The sequence below is a fragment of the Canis lupus genome, chromosome 1, assembly GCF_011100685.1.
Source record: "Canis lupus familiaris isolate Mischka breed German Shepherd chromosome 1, alternate assembly UU_Cfam_GSD_1.0, whole genome shotgun sequence".
NCBI classification, from domain to species: Eukaryota; Metazoa; Chordata; class Mammalia; order Carnivora; family Canidae; genus Canis; species Canis lupus.
In genome coordinates, this window is record NC_049222.1 from 85,799,323 (window position 1) to 85,819,205 (window position 19,883).

Consider the following 19,883-nt stretch of genomic DNA (forward strand, 5'->3'; position numbering starts at 1 on the left):
TGAAACTGGCTATAATTCAATTATTTGGCATCAAGAATCTTGAAATTCATAAAACCAAGTATACGTAGGAATCACCACATCATTCTATTATAATAAACATATATAAATAGAGAATCACTCTATTAGGAACATCAAAATTTGTTTTTCAAATGTAAAGTGCCTACTTCACGGGCATATTTGCTACTCTAGCTACTTAGCAGATAATTTAAAAGATGCTCAGTTTGGTTTTTTAGAGTTACATCACTTTCTAGATGAGTGGCCAATTAGAAAACATGACTGCTCTAAACAGCCATAAGTATAAAGAAATAGCTATTCTACTTCATATTTCTGACAAGATTTTTAATTTTGTGAACTGATGATTATGTTATAGGATCATTAAACTAGCAAGATTTAAGAGAGAGAGAGAGTGAAGTCAGGGTTATAAACAAATTAAAATCACCACAAAATTAATCATAAATTCATCTAATAATATAGAAACCTATTCACATGGCATTCATAAGAGTTTTGTCAGTTATTATAAATATAGTTTTCCTTAGAGCAATCTAAACAAGATTTTATCATTTGTTTCTTCAAATGACTAGTTTTTCCTGATGCTAGGTATAGTTTCATATTGCTCTCTCAAGTACTACCTCACCCTACCCTCAACATACATATTCTGACATTGGTTTTCAGATAAAAACCTGGACTTCACTCAATATTATGTAATCTCGGGTGGAAATTTCTTCTCTTCCCTAATGCCTTCCCCCCTCCTCCATTCTCCAAAAGGCCTTCCACCAAGTTTCATACCATAAGGATACCTGAAGAGTCATTCTAGCTCCTTTTGTTCCCCATTGCCCACTCTTGTCAAAATTGCTAAAGGAATCAACTCAGCAGAAGTCTAGGGGGTGGGACCCCTGGGTGGCTCAGGGGTTGAGTGTCTGCCTTTGGCTCAGGTTGTGATCCCAGAGTCCTAGGATCTAGTTCCGCATGGAGCTCCCCACAGGAGCCTGCTTTTCCCTCTGCCTGTGTCTCTGCCTCTTTCTCTCTCTCTCTCACTCTTTCTCTCTCTGTGTGTGTGTCTCTCATGAATGAATAAATCAAATCTTTAAAAAAGAAGAAGATAAACAAGAAGTCTAGGGGGTGCAGTTAAAAAAAAAAAAAAGCCAGAGTTTACGGGGTGGGATGAGAATAGTTTTTGTTTGTTTGTTTGTTTGTTTGTTTGTTTGCTTTTTTTTACCAAGAATAGATTCTTGAACCTCCTTAGAGGATGCTCTCAGGTTATAAGGAAGCACTTTTGCAGCTTGCTGGTCTAGAAGAAGGGACATGGGATAGGAAGAAGTTGGTGACTTAGTGAAAGAACGTCTCTTAACACTATTTTCTCGGCTAACCTTTGCAATGAGGGGCACCAATTCAGGATAAAAAGCAACAACAACAAGAAAAAATCTAGAACCACTCAATCCCATCCTCTCCAATAATGGATTTCTTAACCAGAAGACAGCATCTTTCATTGTGTGATTAGAAACAAGATACAAAAGGGAAATATCCAATACAGAGATGAGCACTGAAAGGTACTTAACACACTAGAGTGCCCACTACAGATATCAGAATCCAAGAACATAAAGAGCACAGCCTTTGAAAACTAAAACGCAAGAAAACTTTTCTATTTTTCCTATAGTTAATGCATCTTCCTACCCATTTGTACTTATCTGGATAATATAAAGGGATATTTTTTGCACGGATAATATGAGTAAGATTTTGTGGATAAACTTTGAATATCTATTGGCTTCAAACCATCCAAATGTCTGACAGAAAGATGTGTGTCATTCCCTTGAATTGCATTCAACAAAAGTCGCCTGCCAAGTCTGTAATCCGGTCTCCAGGTCTTGGAGCTCAAACCAGCCCTGGTACGATATGCACAGCTCCCTGCACTGTAACCCCAGACCCAGGGATAAATAATTGAGTGAGATCTATTTAATGGCAATAATACCTGGCCTCATAATTCATTTATCAACCCCTTGTGTTGGTAATTAGAATAATAAGGTTTCATGGGCTTTCAAGAATGCTTTCACAGTTAGTTGAAGGAGCACATTTGGCCTAACTTACAAAATAGATAATTTACTTGCAACACATGATACAGCCCTGATTACACGGGGGAGTTAGGACATGCTATGCTGCCTCTAACACATTCTCATCCCAACGTGTTCCCTGTTTGGGTTAGGTTGAGTTGACTCTTCTTCCCTCTTGTTTTCAGTTTGATAGTATGATTAAGCAACCAATGCATTGCTGAAGTACATGAAAGACATTTCAAAACTGGTCTTTAAGGCAACTGTAATCAAAACTTGCACTCATGGACACTTCTTAGTAAAGGGATCAGAAGAAAGAGAAGTCTTTTCTTAGTAAACGCTGTTGTTTAAAAAAAAAAAAAAAGTGACCATTTTAAATTGACTCAAAGTCAAAACTCTGACTTTTCCTAAAATAGTACTGAGTAATTGAAAGAAAGTTGCAGAGTTTGGAAGCTACTCTTATGCACAGAGGTTGGAAATGAAGACTACAGGCCTCCTAGATAATAAAACTCCATAATTAGACTGGAAGTGATGATTTAAAATACCTGCTTTTTAATAAAGGAGATGCTGGTGCCAGTGGTGGTAATGGTTGGATGCTCAGTTGCATCATTTATGAAATGGAGATACTAATAGTTCTGTCATGGGGCTGCTGTGTGTTTTATGGGAACTAATGCATGCAATATGTTTAGTCATAACACATGTAATGTGTCCATGGCAAACATAAGAACACTAAGAATAGGAACTATTATTAACAACAGTAGTACTAATAGTGCTGACTTCAATTTTTATGCCTAAGCCTCCAAATTACAAAGCTGAGAAAGGACAAGATATTCCCAGGCAAAACTGCTCAGAAAGCCAGCCCGTTTCCCATCAGATGATGAGATGTGGGAAGAGTGGGAATTGTTCTTGCCACTAAATGAGCAAGAGAGGATTCAGCCCCAAATTTGAGACCTGATGTGTTCAGTTTTGGAAGCCCTAGTTGTGACTCAGCCCGAGAGGATACAGGGGTGAATTCTAGCCTGAGTCTTGCTCTAGCCGGGCTGTGTTGCTACAGAGAGCTCAGGTCAGCTGGGGTGTCTCTGTGCTAAGAGCCAAAAATGGATCTCTCTCCTTTGAATATGACTATATTCTATTCAATTCTATTATCTCTGTCTTATCATTGAGACCTGGGTTTGAATCTTGGCTCTGTCACACACTAGCTGTGTGCTTTTGGGAAAGTTATGAGATTTATGGATCCCAACTAAGCATTCCCACCTGTAAAATGTGATCGGTAACAGTAATGGTGATGTTAGCTAACATATAACTAACTTGCCATGTACCAAGCACTATTTATGTCCATCATCTCATTCAATCCCTACAAAACCAAGCAAGGTGACAACTACTACTGTTATCCCTATCTCAGAGATGAAAAACTGAGGATTAAATTAATGAAATCAGGATCCAAGCTTACCCAAAAAGTAAATGTCCCAGTTTGGCTGGGTTCTGAGCTTAGTGCCCTCAGTTTCCCCTGAATAACATCATTATCTACCTCCTGTGATTGGCACAGGGGCACAAAAAAAGTAGAGAGGACATGAGTAAAGCAGTACTTGGTACACTTAGCCATTTTTTTCCAAGCATTTATTGAGTGTGTTTGTTCTTAGCAATGTGTAAAATGCTTTGAAAGAAATAAAAGAAATGTGGATTCCTTTCTGAAGTTTAAACTCCATTAAGGAAAATGAAATATAGGTCCATAAAACTGTTATGTAACAATGCTTGACAGCCTTAAAGTGAAAAAAGAGAGGACACTGGAGGCCTGAGAGCTTTTGAAGATGTAGATGAGATAAGAATTAAACTGGGCATTGAAGCGCTGATAGAATTCAAGTAGGCAGAGAAAGGCATTCTAGGCATCAGTTGGTAGGAATTTTTCTAACAAAAGAGATATTTCCACCATGGAGCACATATACAAGCTCATATTATCAGATAGACTTACATTCAGCTCTTCACAAGGCCACTGACACGACTTGGTGGGCAGGCCATGCTGATTTTGCTTGGTTCACGTGCATCTGAATCAAACATGTACAATAAATTCTGAATACTGTAAACAGATGGATTTACAAGGCATTGCCTCAGAGTGAGAGAAGCCATTCTGCTTTGGAAGCCTGGGTAAAATGATTCTGCACAATACCTGGGTGTTTTTTTGTTTTTTTTAAATACCTGGGTGTTCACGTTTCTACCCTATGCTTAACATTTCTAGGTGCTATGAAACAGGTTTTCAAAATGCTGTCTTATGATATTTAGGAGTGCTAAAAAAAAAAAAAAAAAAGCCTTAATTTTTTGTTGGAACAGTGTGCTCTGCCTTTTGATCCATGAGTGGGCAAGAAATTTCAAATGATGGCAGTTTAGCGAGCTCTGCAAATAATCAAGACAACCTAGTAAACTTGACTGCTTGCTCCATGACAAACTTAGATCGGGAGGTCTGTCCTAAACACTTGGCAACATAACTAACCTATGTAAGGTCATTCACAGAGCATTCTATGCTTCTATATGAACTTGGCTTTCTACTCAGTTGACTTGAAATCTTCCTTTTCACTGTTTTCTTGCATTTCCTAAGCTTTTCTGATCCTTGTGACCAAGCACTAGTCAAGAAACACTATAACAGGATATGTATAAAATGAAAAATTAATTCATCCAGAGAGTCGTGTGTCCTTATGTAGCTATCCCAGTATGTATGTGTATGTATATGTTAAAATACATGGACATATGTATACATATACATATATGTGTAAATTCATGCATGTATCCTGTAAACACATAATTAACAACTATTTGAAAAAAGTGATTTATAGTACTTAAAAATCTCTAATTTTCAGGACTATAGAAAGAAATTTTAGATATATTACATTGAATATATAAAACTATTCCCCTTTCTTCCTCCCATCTAATTTGTCATGATATTCTAATATAATGTTCTCCAAATATTTACTGTAGCATATGCATGCATGTTAATAAGGCTTAGCCACTTTTATTCTACAGCACAAAGCTTATTTAAATCCCCAATTTAGCCACTTTTATTCTACAGCACAAAGCTTATTTAAATCCCCCAAAGTAATAATTCACTTGCTATTCCTTGGTCATTTACATAAAAATATCCTCAAATATTCCTTCATTATCCTCTTATAAACCTGATAAAGGGTTACTTTCAGAATTTGTATCTTACTCAAGATCTGGATGACACTTCTTTTAAACAAAAAAGGCCCATTTCTCAAATTAATCGTATTCTGTGCTTATCATGTACACATTTGCTTTCCTCTTACTGTTAATGTATTATGTCAAACATATTTAAAAGCATTTCTAGATCATTGTAAGTGGTAATTAGTGAATTTCTCTTCTTAATCACCTTTCAGAGATAATATATCTGTGGATAGTCTAATAACAAGTTGTGAAAATTAGCTGTCACCAGCAGCTGACACTCTAAAGAATGCAACTTAGGTAAATTGCTATTTATCAAAAAATGGTTGGAGGGTAGGATACTCTGACAACGTGGGAAAACTAATTCAGTGTGTCTTATCATCTGTAATATATTGACTGATAATACTCTAGGAAAGTAGTGTACAATAAAATGCAGTTAAAAAGAGGATAGTAACCACATTTTATCTACCTAGAGGAAAATTTTAGAACTTTATTCTATTTACTTTTTAATATAATTATTATCTTATGGTGTACAGGGGGAAAAAATCCCTGTTTTTTTAGCTTTGAGGTTATTTGAATTCTAAATAAGCAGATATTTGTGAAAGGCAGTGAGTATTGATTGCCAAGAGTTGGTGAGCAACCTTGAATATTAGCATATTTTAGACTCATTTTCCAATGACCATTAATTACCCTTCCATCAACCATCTGGACAGAATCTCAGGCTGTTTTAATGAGGCGGGTATTTGAAATTTTGAGGTTGGTACAAGAGCCATAAATGCCTTCACAACTCTCTAAAAGAGATGGGAGCTGGAGTCCAGGGGGGCACTTAAAAAGCTTGCAAAACCAAGGTGAAGAATAGACCATCTCCAGGTAACTCTGACAAAATGATACAGTGTAGATAGGAAAGATTAAATAAATCATGTAATTAATAAAGAACTTTTGGTAGGCAAAAGTATATTGATCTCCAGTATCTCAGAGCTGACTTCCTTAGCAACTGAAAAAGTTTCAAATCTCAAGTAAAAAGAAAAAGAAAACAAACAAACAATTTTCTCATGTGAACTCTATCAGAATCCTTTAAGGGAGAATTTCAAAATATTATTTGAGAAATATTATTAAAATTACCCACAGTGATTTTCTAACCACTCACAATAGCACAGCAAGTATTAACAGGCTATCTCCAAAACGGAGTTGTCAGGAACATTGTTCTTATTTAATAGGAAAGATTAATTCTAATGCAATGAAAATAAGACAGGCAGCTGGGACAGGTGAACTCAAATGTGAATTTTAAGTCAGAAAAGATTTCTGATCCCAAACAAGACTTGATTATTTTTAAATAAGATGCACTGGAGCTGATTCAGCTACCGATTGTTGTGTTTTCAGGGATTTTGTAAACTAATTCTTAAACTGTTAGTAGCTTGAAACTGATCATAGTGGGAGTATTTACACCATGGAAATCGGCAAATGCTACAAATCAAGGCCTTTTAATAGCACATTCTTGCCTCTTATTGACAGATTCATGCAGACCCCTAAAAGGCTCTGTCAACTCTATTTGAGTTCTATTTCTATAGCAGTTGGCAGAGAAAGGACCTCAGAGGAGAGAGGATAATTCATGAAGGAGGTAGAACTGGAAGAAACATAGGAAGAAGAATAGCAGAAAAGTAGAGAGGATACCTGAAGGAAGTGAGAATGTCTAGATTTGAAAATTAGTCATTTCCCTGGAAAACATGGTTCACATGAGAAGTGGTGTGGCCCAGTAGAGAGAACCTATGAGGTTTGGGGATGGAGAAATCTGGATTTGATCTTCACCTTGACGGTTACTAGCTGTGTGAGACTACTTTACTTCTGTCAGTCTCAGCTTTCTCATCTGTAAAATAGGGATAGCTTTCTGTTTTCAAGGTGTTTATGAGAATTTAAAAAGTTAATGTGTTCAGCATCTTCTAGCATAGGATCTGATACATAATAGACACTCCGAAACAAAAACAAAAACAAAAAACAAACTGAAGATGATACTGTCCCATCTCCAAACCTCATGGTCACCATCATCAGTAACTAATTATTTGGAAAAGAAACTGGACTTCGGATTGCAAATCCAGACTGTAGAGCTCACTGATTTTTTTTCACTGATTTGATAAGCAAAAGCTTGTACACTTTGTTAATTCCTGGAGAGGTATTGAAGGCCTTGAACATAGGGATCACATGTTCAAAATAGTATTGGAAAAGAACACCCCAACTGTAGGGCATGAACAGTCTTTGGAGTAACGTAGACTTGGTTCTGTTAAGCTGAGTTTGCTGAATTATTTGAGACTGTTCCATTATGCTACTGTAATGGATGCAACTGATTAAAAGAATTAAACATAGACAATAAGAAAGCTCTTGGCTCATAATATTCAGATGAAATTCCTAGGCAGGGTAAATTTGGTATGCCTGGGGCTATGTAGTCACACAAAGCCCCATGTGTGCTCAGTGCCCACTTCAATGCTCTGCCATTGGTATCTTGAAATTCTTAATCATTGAAATTCTGAACTATTTTTTAACAAAGGGTCTTACATTTTCATTTTGCACCAGATCCTGCAAATTCTGTAGCTGGCTCGGCACACAGGATATGTTAAGTATAGCTAATAAATAAACCTGTAGCGTGTGATACATAGGCATAATTAACAAGATGTGTTCCCATACAGATAGTAAGTTAGTGACCTGTAATACCTGACAAAGAAAGACAGAAAGTAGATGGAAAATACGATGAACAAATAAGAAGGTTAGAAGTGGTTGGAAGGACCAACTTATGATCCTATCACTCTGGGACTGATTATCTGTCACCACTAAATTGACCATGCATTGGTGTCATCCAATGTGTTTCTCTTCTCCTAGCTTGTGTTCTGCTCAAGAAAAGCAGCTACAACTGTGGCATTTCAACAGGCTAATTGACAAGGTATTACTATAGTCAAACATACTTGCTCTGTGTCATTCTGATAGAGCAGATGCCTATGGTTGGCCCATCATCTTCATTCTGTGGGGCCCTTTGGGACCTTGGTCCTCTTTTTTTTTTTCTTTCTCTTAAGAGAAAAAGAATGTGTATGGATGCTCAAGTGGCAAGGATGGGAGGGCAGAGGGAGATGGAGAGAGAGACAGAATCTTAAGTAGACTCCATGCCCAGTACAGAGCCTCATGTGGGGCTCAGTTTTACAACCCTGAGATCATGACCTGAGCCAAAATCAAGAGTCAGATGCTCAACTGACTGAACCACCCAAGTGTTCGGGGACCTCAGTCCTCTTAACTACATCATCAGTAGAATGAGAAAGACAGAACATGTGAATATTGTGATATCCAATATTCAAGAAGTGTGCTCCTGTGGCCTACTACGTCACTCTATGATCATTCTTTCCTGGCATGTTCATTTACCCCATCTCTTTGCTCTCGCTTGTCACTATACTTTAACTTGACTTAATAGACCATGTGATTTGAATATGTTAGTTTGCTCTGTGAACCTTTCAGTCCCATGACCACTGGTAGAGCTTGCCTGGCAATTAGTATACTTAGAGATCTGCATCTCATCAGAGTAATTTTCTACACAAGTTCAAATCATAGTTCTACCACTTAGTTACCTGAACATAAACAATTACTTATCCTCTCAGAGTGTTGGTTTCCTTACATACAAAACCAAAGTAATAATATCTCTGTTGAAGGATGGTTGAGAGTGATAAATGAAATTATGATAGTAAAATAATAATAGCTAACATGCATAAAATGATTACTATGGGCCAGCACCATTCTAAGTGTTGTAGATCTTAACTGATCTAATCCTCTCAATAATTCTATGAAGCAGTACTGTTATTCTCATTTATAAGTGAGAAAATGCAAGGACGCAAAGCTAAGAAAATTGTCCAAGGTCACAGTATCATGCTTAATACCTAGCAGGCATTTATTAAATAATAGAAAAATTAGATATCAGGGCACCTGGGTGGTTCAGTCGGTTAAGCGTCAGACTTTTGGTTTCAGATCAAGTCATGATCTCAGGGTCTCAAGATCAAGTTCTGCCTTGGACTCCAGACTGGGCATGGAGACTGCTTAAGATCGTCATTCTTTCTCCCTCTTCCTCCCCACCTCCACTCACACATGTACTCTCTCTAAAAAATAAAAATAGGGGCACCACCTGGGTGGCTCAGTCAGTTGAGTGTCTGCCTTCGGTTCAGGTCACGATCCCAAATCCTGGGATTGAGCCCCTTGGTGGGCTCCATGCTCAGCAAGGAATTTGATTCTCCCTCTCCCTCTACTCCACCCCCTGATCGTGCTCACACTCTCTCTTTCTCTCCTTTTCACTCTCTCTCAAGTAAATAAATAAAATCATTAAAAATAAATAAATAAGGAAGCCTGGGTGGCTCAGTAGTTGAGCATCTGCCTCTGGCTCAGGGCATGATCCCAGGGTCCTGGGATTGAGTCCCTCATCAGGCTCCACATAGGAAGCCTGCTTCTCCCTCTGCCTGAGTCTCTGCCTCTCTATGTCTCTCATGAATAAATAATAAAATATTTTAATAAATAAATAAATAATCAAAATTTTAAAATTAAATTAAATTTTAAAATAGAAAAGAAAAATTGGATGTCAGTGTTACACTATGATCAGCAAAATTCAGATGTACTGATTTCCAGTAGTTGTCATTCTTTAGAGGAGAAAATCAATATACATAAGGTACTTACAAAGTACAAAAACTGAACACCGCTACTTTGTTTGAGTTATTGATTAAAAAGAATCCCAATGGGTGAAGTGTGTGTTGGTAGGTGAGGACCCATGATCAAAGGTCCTCTTGTGTGGAAGTCCTCATTCCATCATAATGACAGATGAAGGAAAGTCTTTTGTGAACAAAAAGAGAAATCATGATTCTTACCTATAAAAATCTCAAGCTCCAAGGAAATTGAGAGGAATAGATGGGAGCCAAGGGACTAGCTTTCCCAGATCGGGCCAGCAAAGGACATCAATTTTGGTCTATTCTTACTGTCTTAGAAATACCTTAGCTCCCCCAATGGAAAAAAAAAAAAATACAGTGAAATCAAAAACAAAACAAATAAAAAGAATACTGGAGGGTGAAGGAAGATTGAGTAAGAAAGACTGTTACCTTAATGACTAGCTGACCATTAAAAGCACATGTTTAAATGTAAGTGAAATTCTAAGAATTACTTTCTTGGCTTTAACGAATGTGCCATATATAAATCACCAGGGCAAGTTAGCCAATGCACAACTCCCAGAAATATTGGGTCAGCGTGCCACAAAGCTAAGAAATTAAAGCAGCCAGTATAATAGCTAAGCAAACATGTTTGTTATCAAAATAAATAAATTTAAAATATCTTCTACCCAAGAGCCGTTTCATGTGAAAGTATATTAGAGTATTCCCATACCCTCATGAAATATAAGAACTGCTTCTTCCCCCAAATCAGCTTCTTTAAATATCCAGTTAAGTGAGGATATTTAATTATTTCTTTTTTTTAATACATTTATTTTTTATTGGAGTTCAATTTACCAACATACAGAATAACACCCAGTGCTCATCCCGTCAAGTGCCCCCCTCAGTGCCCGTCACCCATTCACCCCCACCCTCCGCCCTCCTCCCCTTCCACCACCCCTAGTTCATTTACCAGAGTTAGGAGTCTTTATGTTCTGTCTCCCTTTCTGATATTTCCCACACATTTCTTCTCCCTTCCCTTCTATTCCCTTTCACTATTATTTATATTCCCCAAATGAATGAGAACATATAATGTTTGTCCTTCTCCGATTGACTTACTTCACTCAGCATAATACCCTCCAGTTCCATCCATGTTGAAGCAAATGGTGGGTATTTGTCATTCCTAATGGCTGAGTAATATTCCATTGTATACATAGACCACATCTTCTTTATCCATTAATCTTTCGATGGACACCGAGGCTCCTTCCACAGTTTGGTTATCGTGGCCATTGCTGCTATAAACATCGGGGTGCAGGTGTCCCGACATTTCATTGCATCTGTATCTTTGGGGTAAATCCCCAACAGTGCAATTGCTGGGTCGTAGGGCAGGTCTATTTTTAACTCTTTGAGGAACCTCCACACAGTTTTCCAGAGTGGCTGCACCAGTTCACATTCCCACCAACAGTGTATGAGGGTTCCCTTTTCTCTGCATCCTCTCCAACATTTGTGGTTTCCTGCCTTGTTAATTTGCCCCATTCTCACTGGTGTGAGGTGGTATCTCATTGTGGTTTTGATTTGTATTTCCCTGATGGCAAGTGATGCAGAGCATTTTCTCATGTGCATGTTGGCCATGTCTATGTCTTCCTCTGTGAGATTTCTCTTCATGTGTTTTGCCCATTTCATGAATTTTGCACAGCAAAGGATACAGTCAACAAAACTAAAAGACAACCTACAGAATGGGAGAAGATATTTGCAAATGACCTATCAGATAAAGGGCTAGTTTCCAAGATCTATAAAGAACTTATTAAACTCAACACCAAAGAAACAAACAATCCAATCATGAAGTGGGCAAAAGACATATTTAATTATTTCTTATGTCAATAGGCACAGAAGCATTTATTTTTCCTTCAAATGGGTGCTTTATATACAAGGCCATTGTGTAGATGAAACAATCCCTAAGTCTCTGCTGGGAGCTAGTGGTGTGGCCAGGCAACCCTCTCTTACCTCTGCCTGCCTTGCCCTGAAGGGATTTCACCAAACCACTTGAACTCTGAAGTAAACAGTTTGAAAACCACTGGCCACCATCCAATCCCTTCATTGTATGAATAAATACATGAGGCTCCAAGAGGTGAGGTTAGAGTAGAACTTAGCCTGGAGTCCATGTCTCTCTCTCTCTCTTTTTTTAAGATATTTATTTATTCGTGAGAGACACAGAGGGAAAGGCAGAGACTTAGGCAGAGGGAGAAACAGGCTCCTTGTGGGGAGCCCGATGCCAGACTCCATCCCAGGACCCCGGGATCACGTCCTGAGCCAAAGGCAGAAATCTAACCACTGAGCCAAACAGGTGGCCCTCACATCTCTTTATTTTCACTCCCCAACCCACCTTACTGTAACAAAACAAAGTAGTTGCTTATTCAAGTTTAGTCATACAGACTTTAAACACACCATGTCGAATGTTCCGGAGTAGTTGGTTTTGAGATTTCAAGATGAGTAATAAGTAGACCGGTTATTTTCCATCTAGGTGTTTTATATCACTTGTGATGGTTGCTATCAGGTTATGCAGTCATCTATAAATACAGTGAGGAAAGATCTAGGTAACCAACTTCCAAGGGAAACCCATTAACAACTTAAAAAAATTATGCCTACAATTCTGGCTGTTGGATATTTTTTAAATTAATTACTAATAAAAAATTAGGAATTGAGTTTCAAAGAGATGAAAATTATACCACTATTTCCCTTCCCCTGCCCCCCCCCACCACATATTTTCACCCATTTGATAAACAATTTATAGAGCAGGACATTCTGCTTACTGAAGTTTTCTGTTTCTCAGAATCAAGACAGTAGACTTCAATCCTGACTGTATATCAATGACGTTTAGAGTCAAAAACAAAAATATGCATACCCTGGTCTGGGCCAGGCACACCTGCCTTTCCAAACCTGGAGATTATCATTCAACAGGTTTAAGGCCACACGAATGTGCAAAACTGCATTAGCACACAGGAAAACACACTGAAAAACATTGTCCCCGGTGACAGAGGAAAGATGTGCCTTCTCTTCAGTCCTAAAAAGCCAATACTGCTGCCTTGAAAGTGCTGAGCTCCACTCCTGAGCCACGTTCAAGAGTCCTCAGGGATTAACAACCCATTTTTAGGGCCTCTTGCCCATGTATTAACTGCTTATTTTAACTGTCATTTGGCCTCAGCTCTAAGGATGCTCATGTTGCTAGTGAGCATCCCTTCAGAAAGTGGGAACCACCTCTGAGGGGCCCCCCCACTATTATATAATAGCTGCTATTCCCTATGCCTTACTCTAAAACACATCTTGAAAGCCTGACCCTCTGATAAATCTGTTTTGGGTGTTTCCTCAGTTTTTCATAGTTCAGAGCCAGATGGAAAGCCTTGGAACCCCGACACAGATCCAAACCTATGACCTAAGTATCTACTGTAGTTATACTGAGCCTACTGCCTTGGATTCCATATACTTAGTGAGGATTGATGACTGGAGGTGAATTCTGGGATAACATAATCCTCAGAAATGTCCTCTCAGAATTAGAAGTCCCTGAAAGACATAAAGGGTAGGAGAAAAGTTCCCTCTCTACTCCCATGTTGGGGTAGAGAAACCTTTACCTCTATATACCATAAGTATTGACCACTTGCTCTAATAACATGATTGAAATCCACGGGGAAGCCGCTTAATACAACATTGAGAGACCCACAAAGGGAGATAGGCCAGGGACTATAGTGCCAACAGCTCCATTAAGGAGGGTGAAACCAAGGAAATCAGGCCAATCGCTGACACCAGCTGTGCAGAGCATTGCAAAGCTACGAAGCAGGACTCACTTCTGGCCACAGACAATCATCGCAAGATGGTGAGCATTACTGACATGTGAGAAGCCATCATCATTCCTTTTCTGGCCCTGAATCTGTGCTTCCATTCTGCAAGCTGGCTTTGAAGTTGATGTTCTGAATTGCTATCTTGGTAACGTGCCGATATTGCTCCCTTGCTGCACAGGTAGGAGGCCGAACACTGGAATGCATACAAGCTTTAACCAAGTAGTGTCAGCAGGTGATGTGGATTGTTTGAGAACTGTGCACACTGAAAAGTGAATGCCCCTTTTGCAGAGGCAACTAGTGCCAAGCCCCAGCTGCTATTTCCCTGTAGGAATGAGGGACCAGATCCTCCACTTATCCAGCAAAAGCTGGACATCTGGATTTTTTTTTTAAGATTTTATGTATTCATTCATGAGAGAGACACTCAAAGAGAGAGGCAGAGACACAGGCAGAGGGAGAAGCAGGCTCCATGTAGGAAGCTCAATGTGGGACTCGATCCCAGGACCCCAGGATCATACCCTGGGCCTTATGGCAAGCACCAAACCACTGAGCCACCGAAGCGTCCCATGGATTTTTTTTTTTTTTTAAATGTATGCCCAGCATGGGGCCCAATGTCAGGCTTGAACTCATGACCCTGAGATCAAGACCTGAGCTGAGATCAAGAGTCAGATGTTTAACAGACTGGACCACCCAGGCATCCCTGGATTTTATTTTTTAAGATTTTATCTATTTATTCATGAGAGACACACAGAGAGAGGCAGAGACATAGGCAGAGAGAGAAGCAGGCTCCCTGAAGGGACTCAACCCTGTGACTCCAGGATCACGACCTGAGCCAGAGGCAGACGCTCAACCACTAAGCCACCCAGGTATCTCATTTCTGGATTTCCTTAATGTAAAATCTCCTACTTTTCAATGTTTGGCAACAAGGAAAAAATGTTATAAAAAATATACCCCCCAAATGGCTAAAATGGTAAATTTTGTTATATATGTGAATGAAAAATGAAAAAATAACAAAAGAAAAAGAAACAAAAAGCATTTGGGCTGAATAAAAACCTAACATTCAGATCTACGACCTAGATTGAGTCTCAGACTCCCCATTTTCAACCTCTGCCCTAACAACAGAGCCTGGTATTGCCTTCCTGGCACCCCAATCCCTACCTCTCCCCCATTCCAAAAATGGGTTAATTCCTGGACTCAGCTCAAGGACCCAAGTTCTGGAATCTGCTACAGGGTTACCCTGAGTACACTTGGAACACCTGAAAGGAGCTTGGCCCCAGATTCTGCCAAATTGTCAAGATGCTCTATTCTTCATTGGAATGGCAAAATCAGTTGCCCATCCAGACTACTACCAATGTGTCACCATCCCCTAGGGTTCCCGTGGTTGTCCCCGGCTGGGTCTGCTTCCACCCAGCCCTGCCATGTCTCACACCCTCTCCATCTCTCCTGTCACGCTGCAGGGGACCAGGCAAGATTGACTCTGTCCTGAGAGGAAGTGATAAGTACAACTTGTGCTTCCCCTCTGTGTGCTATGTTCCAACACCATGCTAAGCATTTTATATAAATTATCTCATCTTATGATTCCAATAACCCTGTAAATTAGCATAATTTCATAAGGAACCTGAATGTCCGGCAGCCCCGGTAGTGCAGCGGTTTAGCGCCGCCTGCAGCCCGGGGTGTGATCCTGAGGACCCGGAGCAAGCCCCATGTCAGGCTTCCCGTGTGGAGCCTGTTTCTCCCTCTGCCTGTGTTTCTGCCTCTCTCTCTCTTTCTGTGTCTCTATGAATAAATAAATAAAATCTTTAAAAAAAAAAAAAAAGGAACCTGAATGTCAGAGAGCTACACAATTCACTCAAATTTGCACAGCCATTAAGTGGAAGGTCTGAGATTCAGATTGGAATTAGAAGCCCATTCCTACTCCGCTGCCCCACATGAGAGATACAGAAAAGGGAGGAGGGTATTTCTACACCTTCTGCAGGTGGAAAGGGAAGATGCACTCTTTGGCATTCTTACTCAATTTCACACCCATGCTTGGAAGGTTCACAATACTACTGCTTTCCAATTTTATCCCTTTCTACATACGATTACCTGTGGTTTCCAGTATGGGGGATTTCACGGGCAGTAATATTTCAAAATACATTTTGGAAGCAACATAAAGCAGTTGCCAAATTTGTATTTTGCCAAGTAAGGATATTTTTAAACCTATCATTTAGCATCATTTTCACTTCATTGAATGAAAACTATTTTAACAGACACATGCACACGTGTGCACACACATGCACACATACACGTGACCAGCTTCATGGAACCAGGAACTCTGCTTGCCTTTGCTGTCATTCATGGCTGGTGCCTACAAGTAAGTGCACATGGAGTTCCCAGCCTACTACTGCGCTGTTCCAGAAGGTTGCTGGGAAGACCATTGTTTGGAACTTAGGAAACTTGAGTCCACAAAACAAAACAATGCCATTATAAATGATGGCTAGGTTCTCATTTCACAGGACAGATCTAGAATATCTTGTTTGATTTTAGATATGAGGTAGCTGATGCCCCAGAAGCTAGCAAAGCCTTTAAATAAGATTTACTCTTTTGCAAAGCTAAGATTAAAAGTGAAATATCCTCATAGATACTTCAGTTCTTTTCTCATCACCAAAGACAACGATACTATACTATAACACTAACATTATTACTTAAATAGCCTTGTGGAGAGACAGCTTTGGAAATGTACCATTAATTACAAAAATGGTTCTGAGAAAAAATGCAATCGGTAGTACAACTGAAAGATATAAACATGCTTGTTATCACAGACACGTTCCCTTTTATTCATGTCTCACCTCCCCGACAACCTTGGCAAGGTAATATAGTATGAACCTCAGAAGTGATCAGAAATGAATCTGTTCCCGTCCCTCAGAAAGAGAGAATCATTTGTCTTTTCATACAGGGAGTTGGCAAATCCATGTGTCTCTGAGTCTGTTTGTACCCTCATCAACACTCAACAGAAGAGTGAAATTGGGTCATTTATATGTCACCATGGAATAGCTATTAGCATAATCCTTAATTGGAATCTTATGTACTGTTCTGTTGGCTTAATATGCTCCCTGTGCTTTAAAGAGAACTGTCACCTGATTATATCATTTGAGGTGGGGAATCTGCAGAGGAACAAGAATGTGCAAGCCACACAAACTTGTAAAATTCAAATATATTATCTCTTTTAGAGAAATAGAAATGAATGTATTCAACTAAAAAAATTCTCAGTTCAAGGAACAAATTACTAAAAGTGACCAGAGGTTATAAGACTCTGAACAACAACGAATTTGCTCATAATTTTTTTTTAAATATAATCATTAGCTCAGCCTCTCTAGTGATGGTATGTATATATGCATACATGTACATATCTGTGATATGTGATGTGTTCACATACATGACATGTGACATATATAATATGTTGGGTACATGTCTATGACCATGAACCTTATATAAAGTAACAGTATTTTAAGTAAAAGATATATATAACACTATGTATAAAGTATAGGTAATACTCAGAGGATTTAGGAGATCAGCAATCAGGGAAAGTGTGTCTAATTACAAAAGGTGGCACCATACTTGAGAACTTCAATTTTCTTCTCCATTTTCCAAGGCTTGCATTTGACAGTAGCAATCATTTGTCTTTTCTCATCTAACTCTGCCTTCAACCTTTCCAATTCTTCTTCATCAATTTCTTCTTCTTCTTCCCTTTAAAAAAAAAGTAATAAAGTTAAATTTTGCTTGACTTAAAACTTAAAAAAGAATGCTATCAGATATTCATTCCATGTGTATCAACTTGGCTGTACATAGCAGATACCAAGACTTATAAGCATGAGAGCTTGTATCTGTCTGAATACTGATACAAGATTTCTGGAATGATTATAAGTTTAAACAATAGTGTTTACATTCTGAAGTCCTGAAACTGTTTTACCTCCACAGCCTCAAACTCTCAGAACAACAAAAATCAGTGGAATATTAGTTACAGATCTATCAACATATTTTCCTCTTTTTTGTTCCCTTGTACACTTTCCTTCACTAATTCTACATTTCATTGAAAAACATTACTTTTCAATAAGTATAGTAAATTAGAGGTGAAGATGTCTTTGAAGTGCCCTTACAAATTTGTTAGCTATGTCTCAAGAGAAAGAGAAAAATTGAAATATGGAAAAATAAAAATCTATTTCTCAAAGGTAACTTAATCTGTTAATTAAATTCAAAACTTCAGTTGATAAAATTCAACTTGAAGTATATTTGGGAGAAGCGAATCCTTTGAAGAGACCTTCAAAGGAATTTAGTTTCTCACTGAACAAATGAGATGTATCTTTTCTTTTCTATGTTCCTAGGATTGCAAAAATACTACAGGATCCAGAACTAATAAAACAAAAAACATCTAAACATGAGCAACATGATTTTAAATCAAGGAATGTAATGCTCTATTGTAAAGATTAATTTTTTTAGTGGTAGGTGTTCTATTTATTGTCACTCAAGTTATTGTCACTCAACTTCAAACTCACCCTTCTATAGTTAATATTGCGATACTAGGGCTGGGACTCTGCAGGGCACACTTCTGCTTTGGCTGGCTCAATGGCAGGCACCAACAGAAGATACTAAAGAGGGATTTGGGCTTTTCTTTGGCTTTCTGGGGTGGCACTTCCTCCTTAGTAATGATTCTTCACTGCACTAACTGGAGGGTGCAGGTGAATCTATTGCCAACTTTTCCATCACTAACAGAACCAGCTTCATTACCACCCCCATAGAAACCAGCACCACTTGAGTATCACCCCCTCTTCAGTGGATTCAGCCCATTGCATTCCTCCTCAATGCTTCTAAGTATAAATTTCAACCTCTTTCCCGATAGCTGCTTCCAAAACTTGTATCATGATACTTTAGTGTTCTCTTATAACCTAGGTAACAATTATTGATACCTATCAACAGTTCTCTTAGTAAATACCTTCTGTTCAAGTAACATCTGAAGTTTCTTTCTCCTAACTAAACTCTGACTGACAAAGAAATTGTAATCTGACTCAGCATTAAACAGAAAAATACTTTGGGGCAGCCCGGGTGGCTCAGCGGTTTAGCGCCGCCTTCCGCCAAGGGTGTGATCCTGGAGACTCAGGGTCAAGTCCCGCGTGGGGCTCCCTGCGTGGAGCCTGCTTCTCCCTCTGCCTGTGTCTCTCCCTCTCTCTCTCTGTGTGTCTCTCATGAATAAATAAATAAAATCTTAAAAAAAAAAAAAAGAAAGAAAAATACTTTGTTGCTCACTATTCTTGGGATGACTACACACAGTAGGACTATAGTAGAGCTGCTTTCAAGTTCCAGCTTGATGGGGCAGCCCTGGTGGCTCAGCGGTTTAGCGCCGCCTTCAGCCTAGGGCGTGATCCTGGAGATACAGTATCGAGTCCCACGTCGGGCTCCCTGCATGGAGCCTGCTTCTGTCTCTGCCTCTCTCTCTCTCTCTCTGTCTCTCGTGAATAAATAAATTAAATCTTAAAAAAAATTAAGTTCCAACTGAGGAACAGGAGGACATAGCCATAGTTCTACAGCTGACCATACAAAATGACTTTGTATTCTTTCTTTCCCATCAACCCAGTTTTTAATCATGTCATGAAATAAAAACTCATATTAATTTTCTAAAATAATATTTCTTAATAACAGTTTGATTTTTTTTGACCAATTCAGATATTTTGCTTAGAATAGTAATTCATAGTAAGAGAACAATGGAAGTATACTCTAAAATACAACTCTGATTGCCATTAGGTTATTTCCATTTTAATTATTTGATGCCTATTATATAAAATCTTAGTGCTGTACAACCACAACATAAAATACTTGAAGACCTTTTTATTACATCTATATTCACATTTTTTATTTGCTTAACTTGCCAATCAGAATAATAATATGTGTGTTGGTTTGTCATAAGAGGAAAACATATGTTTTAGTAAAAATGATTGTTTTGCTTGTCAAATCACTATGTTATATATCTGAAACTAATGTAACATTGTGTGTAAATTATATTTCAATTGAAAGAAAAGATTGTTTTGTTGTTACCAAAAAAATTGTTTCCATGTAGACATAGACTAAATCTAGATTATATAGATAACTGTTTCATTGAAATCTTTGTGGAAACTATCATAAGAAAAAGAAAATATGTCAAGTAACTATTAAGAATAGAT

General features: G+C 38.5%; 1 protein-coding gene across 2 annotated transcripts in view; it reads right to left on the reverse strand.

Moving 5' to 3' along the window:
• TMC1 (transmembrane channel like 1) overlaps positions 1-18,585 on the reverse strand; it is a 94,991-nt gene extending 76,406 nt beyond the window's left edge. For both annotated transcript variants that reach the window (XM_038525617.1, XM_038525616.1), the window contains exons 1-2: positions 18,225-18,585; positions 17,290-17,418 (exon numbers count right to left, since the gene is read on the reverse strand). In XM_038525617.1, the coding sequence (XP_038381545.1) occupies positions 17,290-17,348 (59 nt within the window). In that variant the 5' untranslated portion in view covers positions 17,349-17,418; positions 18,225-18,585. The remainder of the gene's footprint in view (positions 1-17,289; positions 17,419-18,224) is intronic.
• Positions 18,586-19,883: the final 1,298 nt, after the last annotated feature.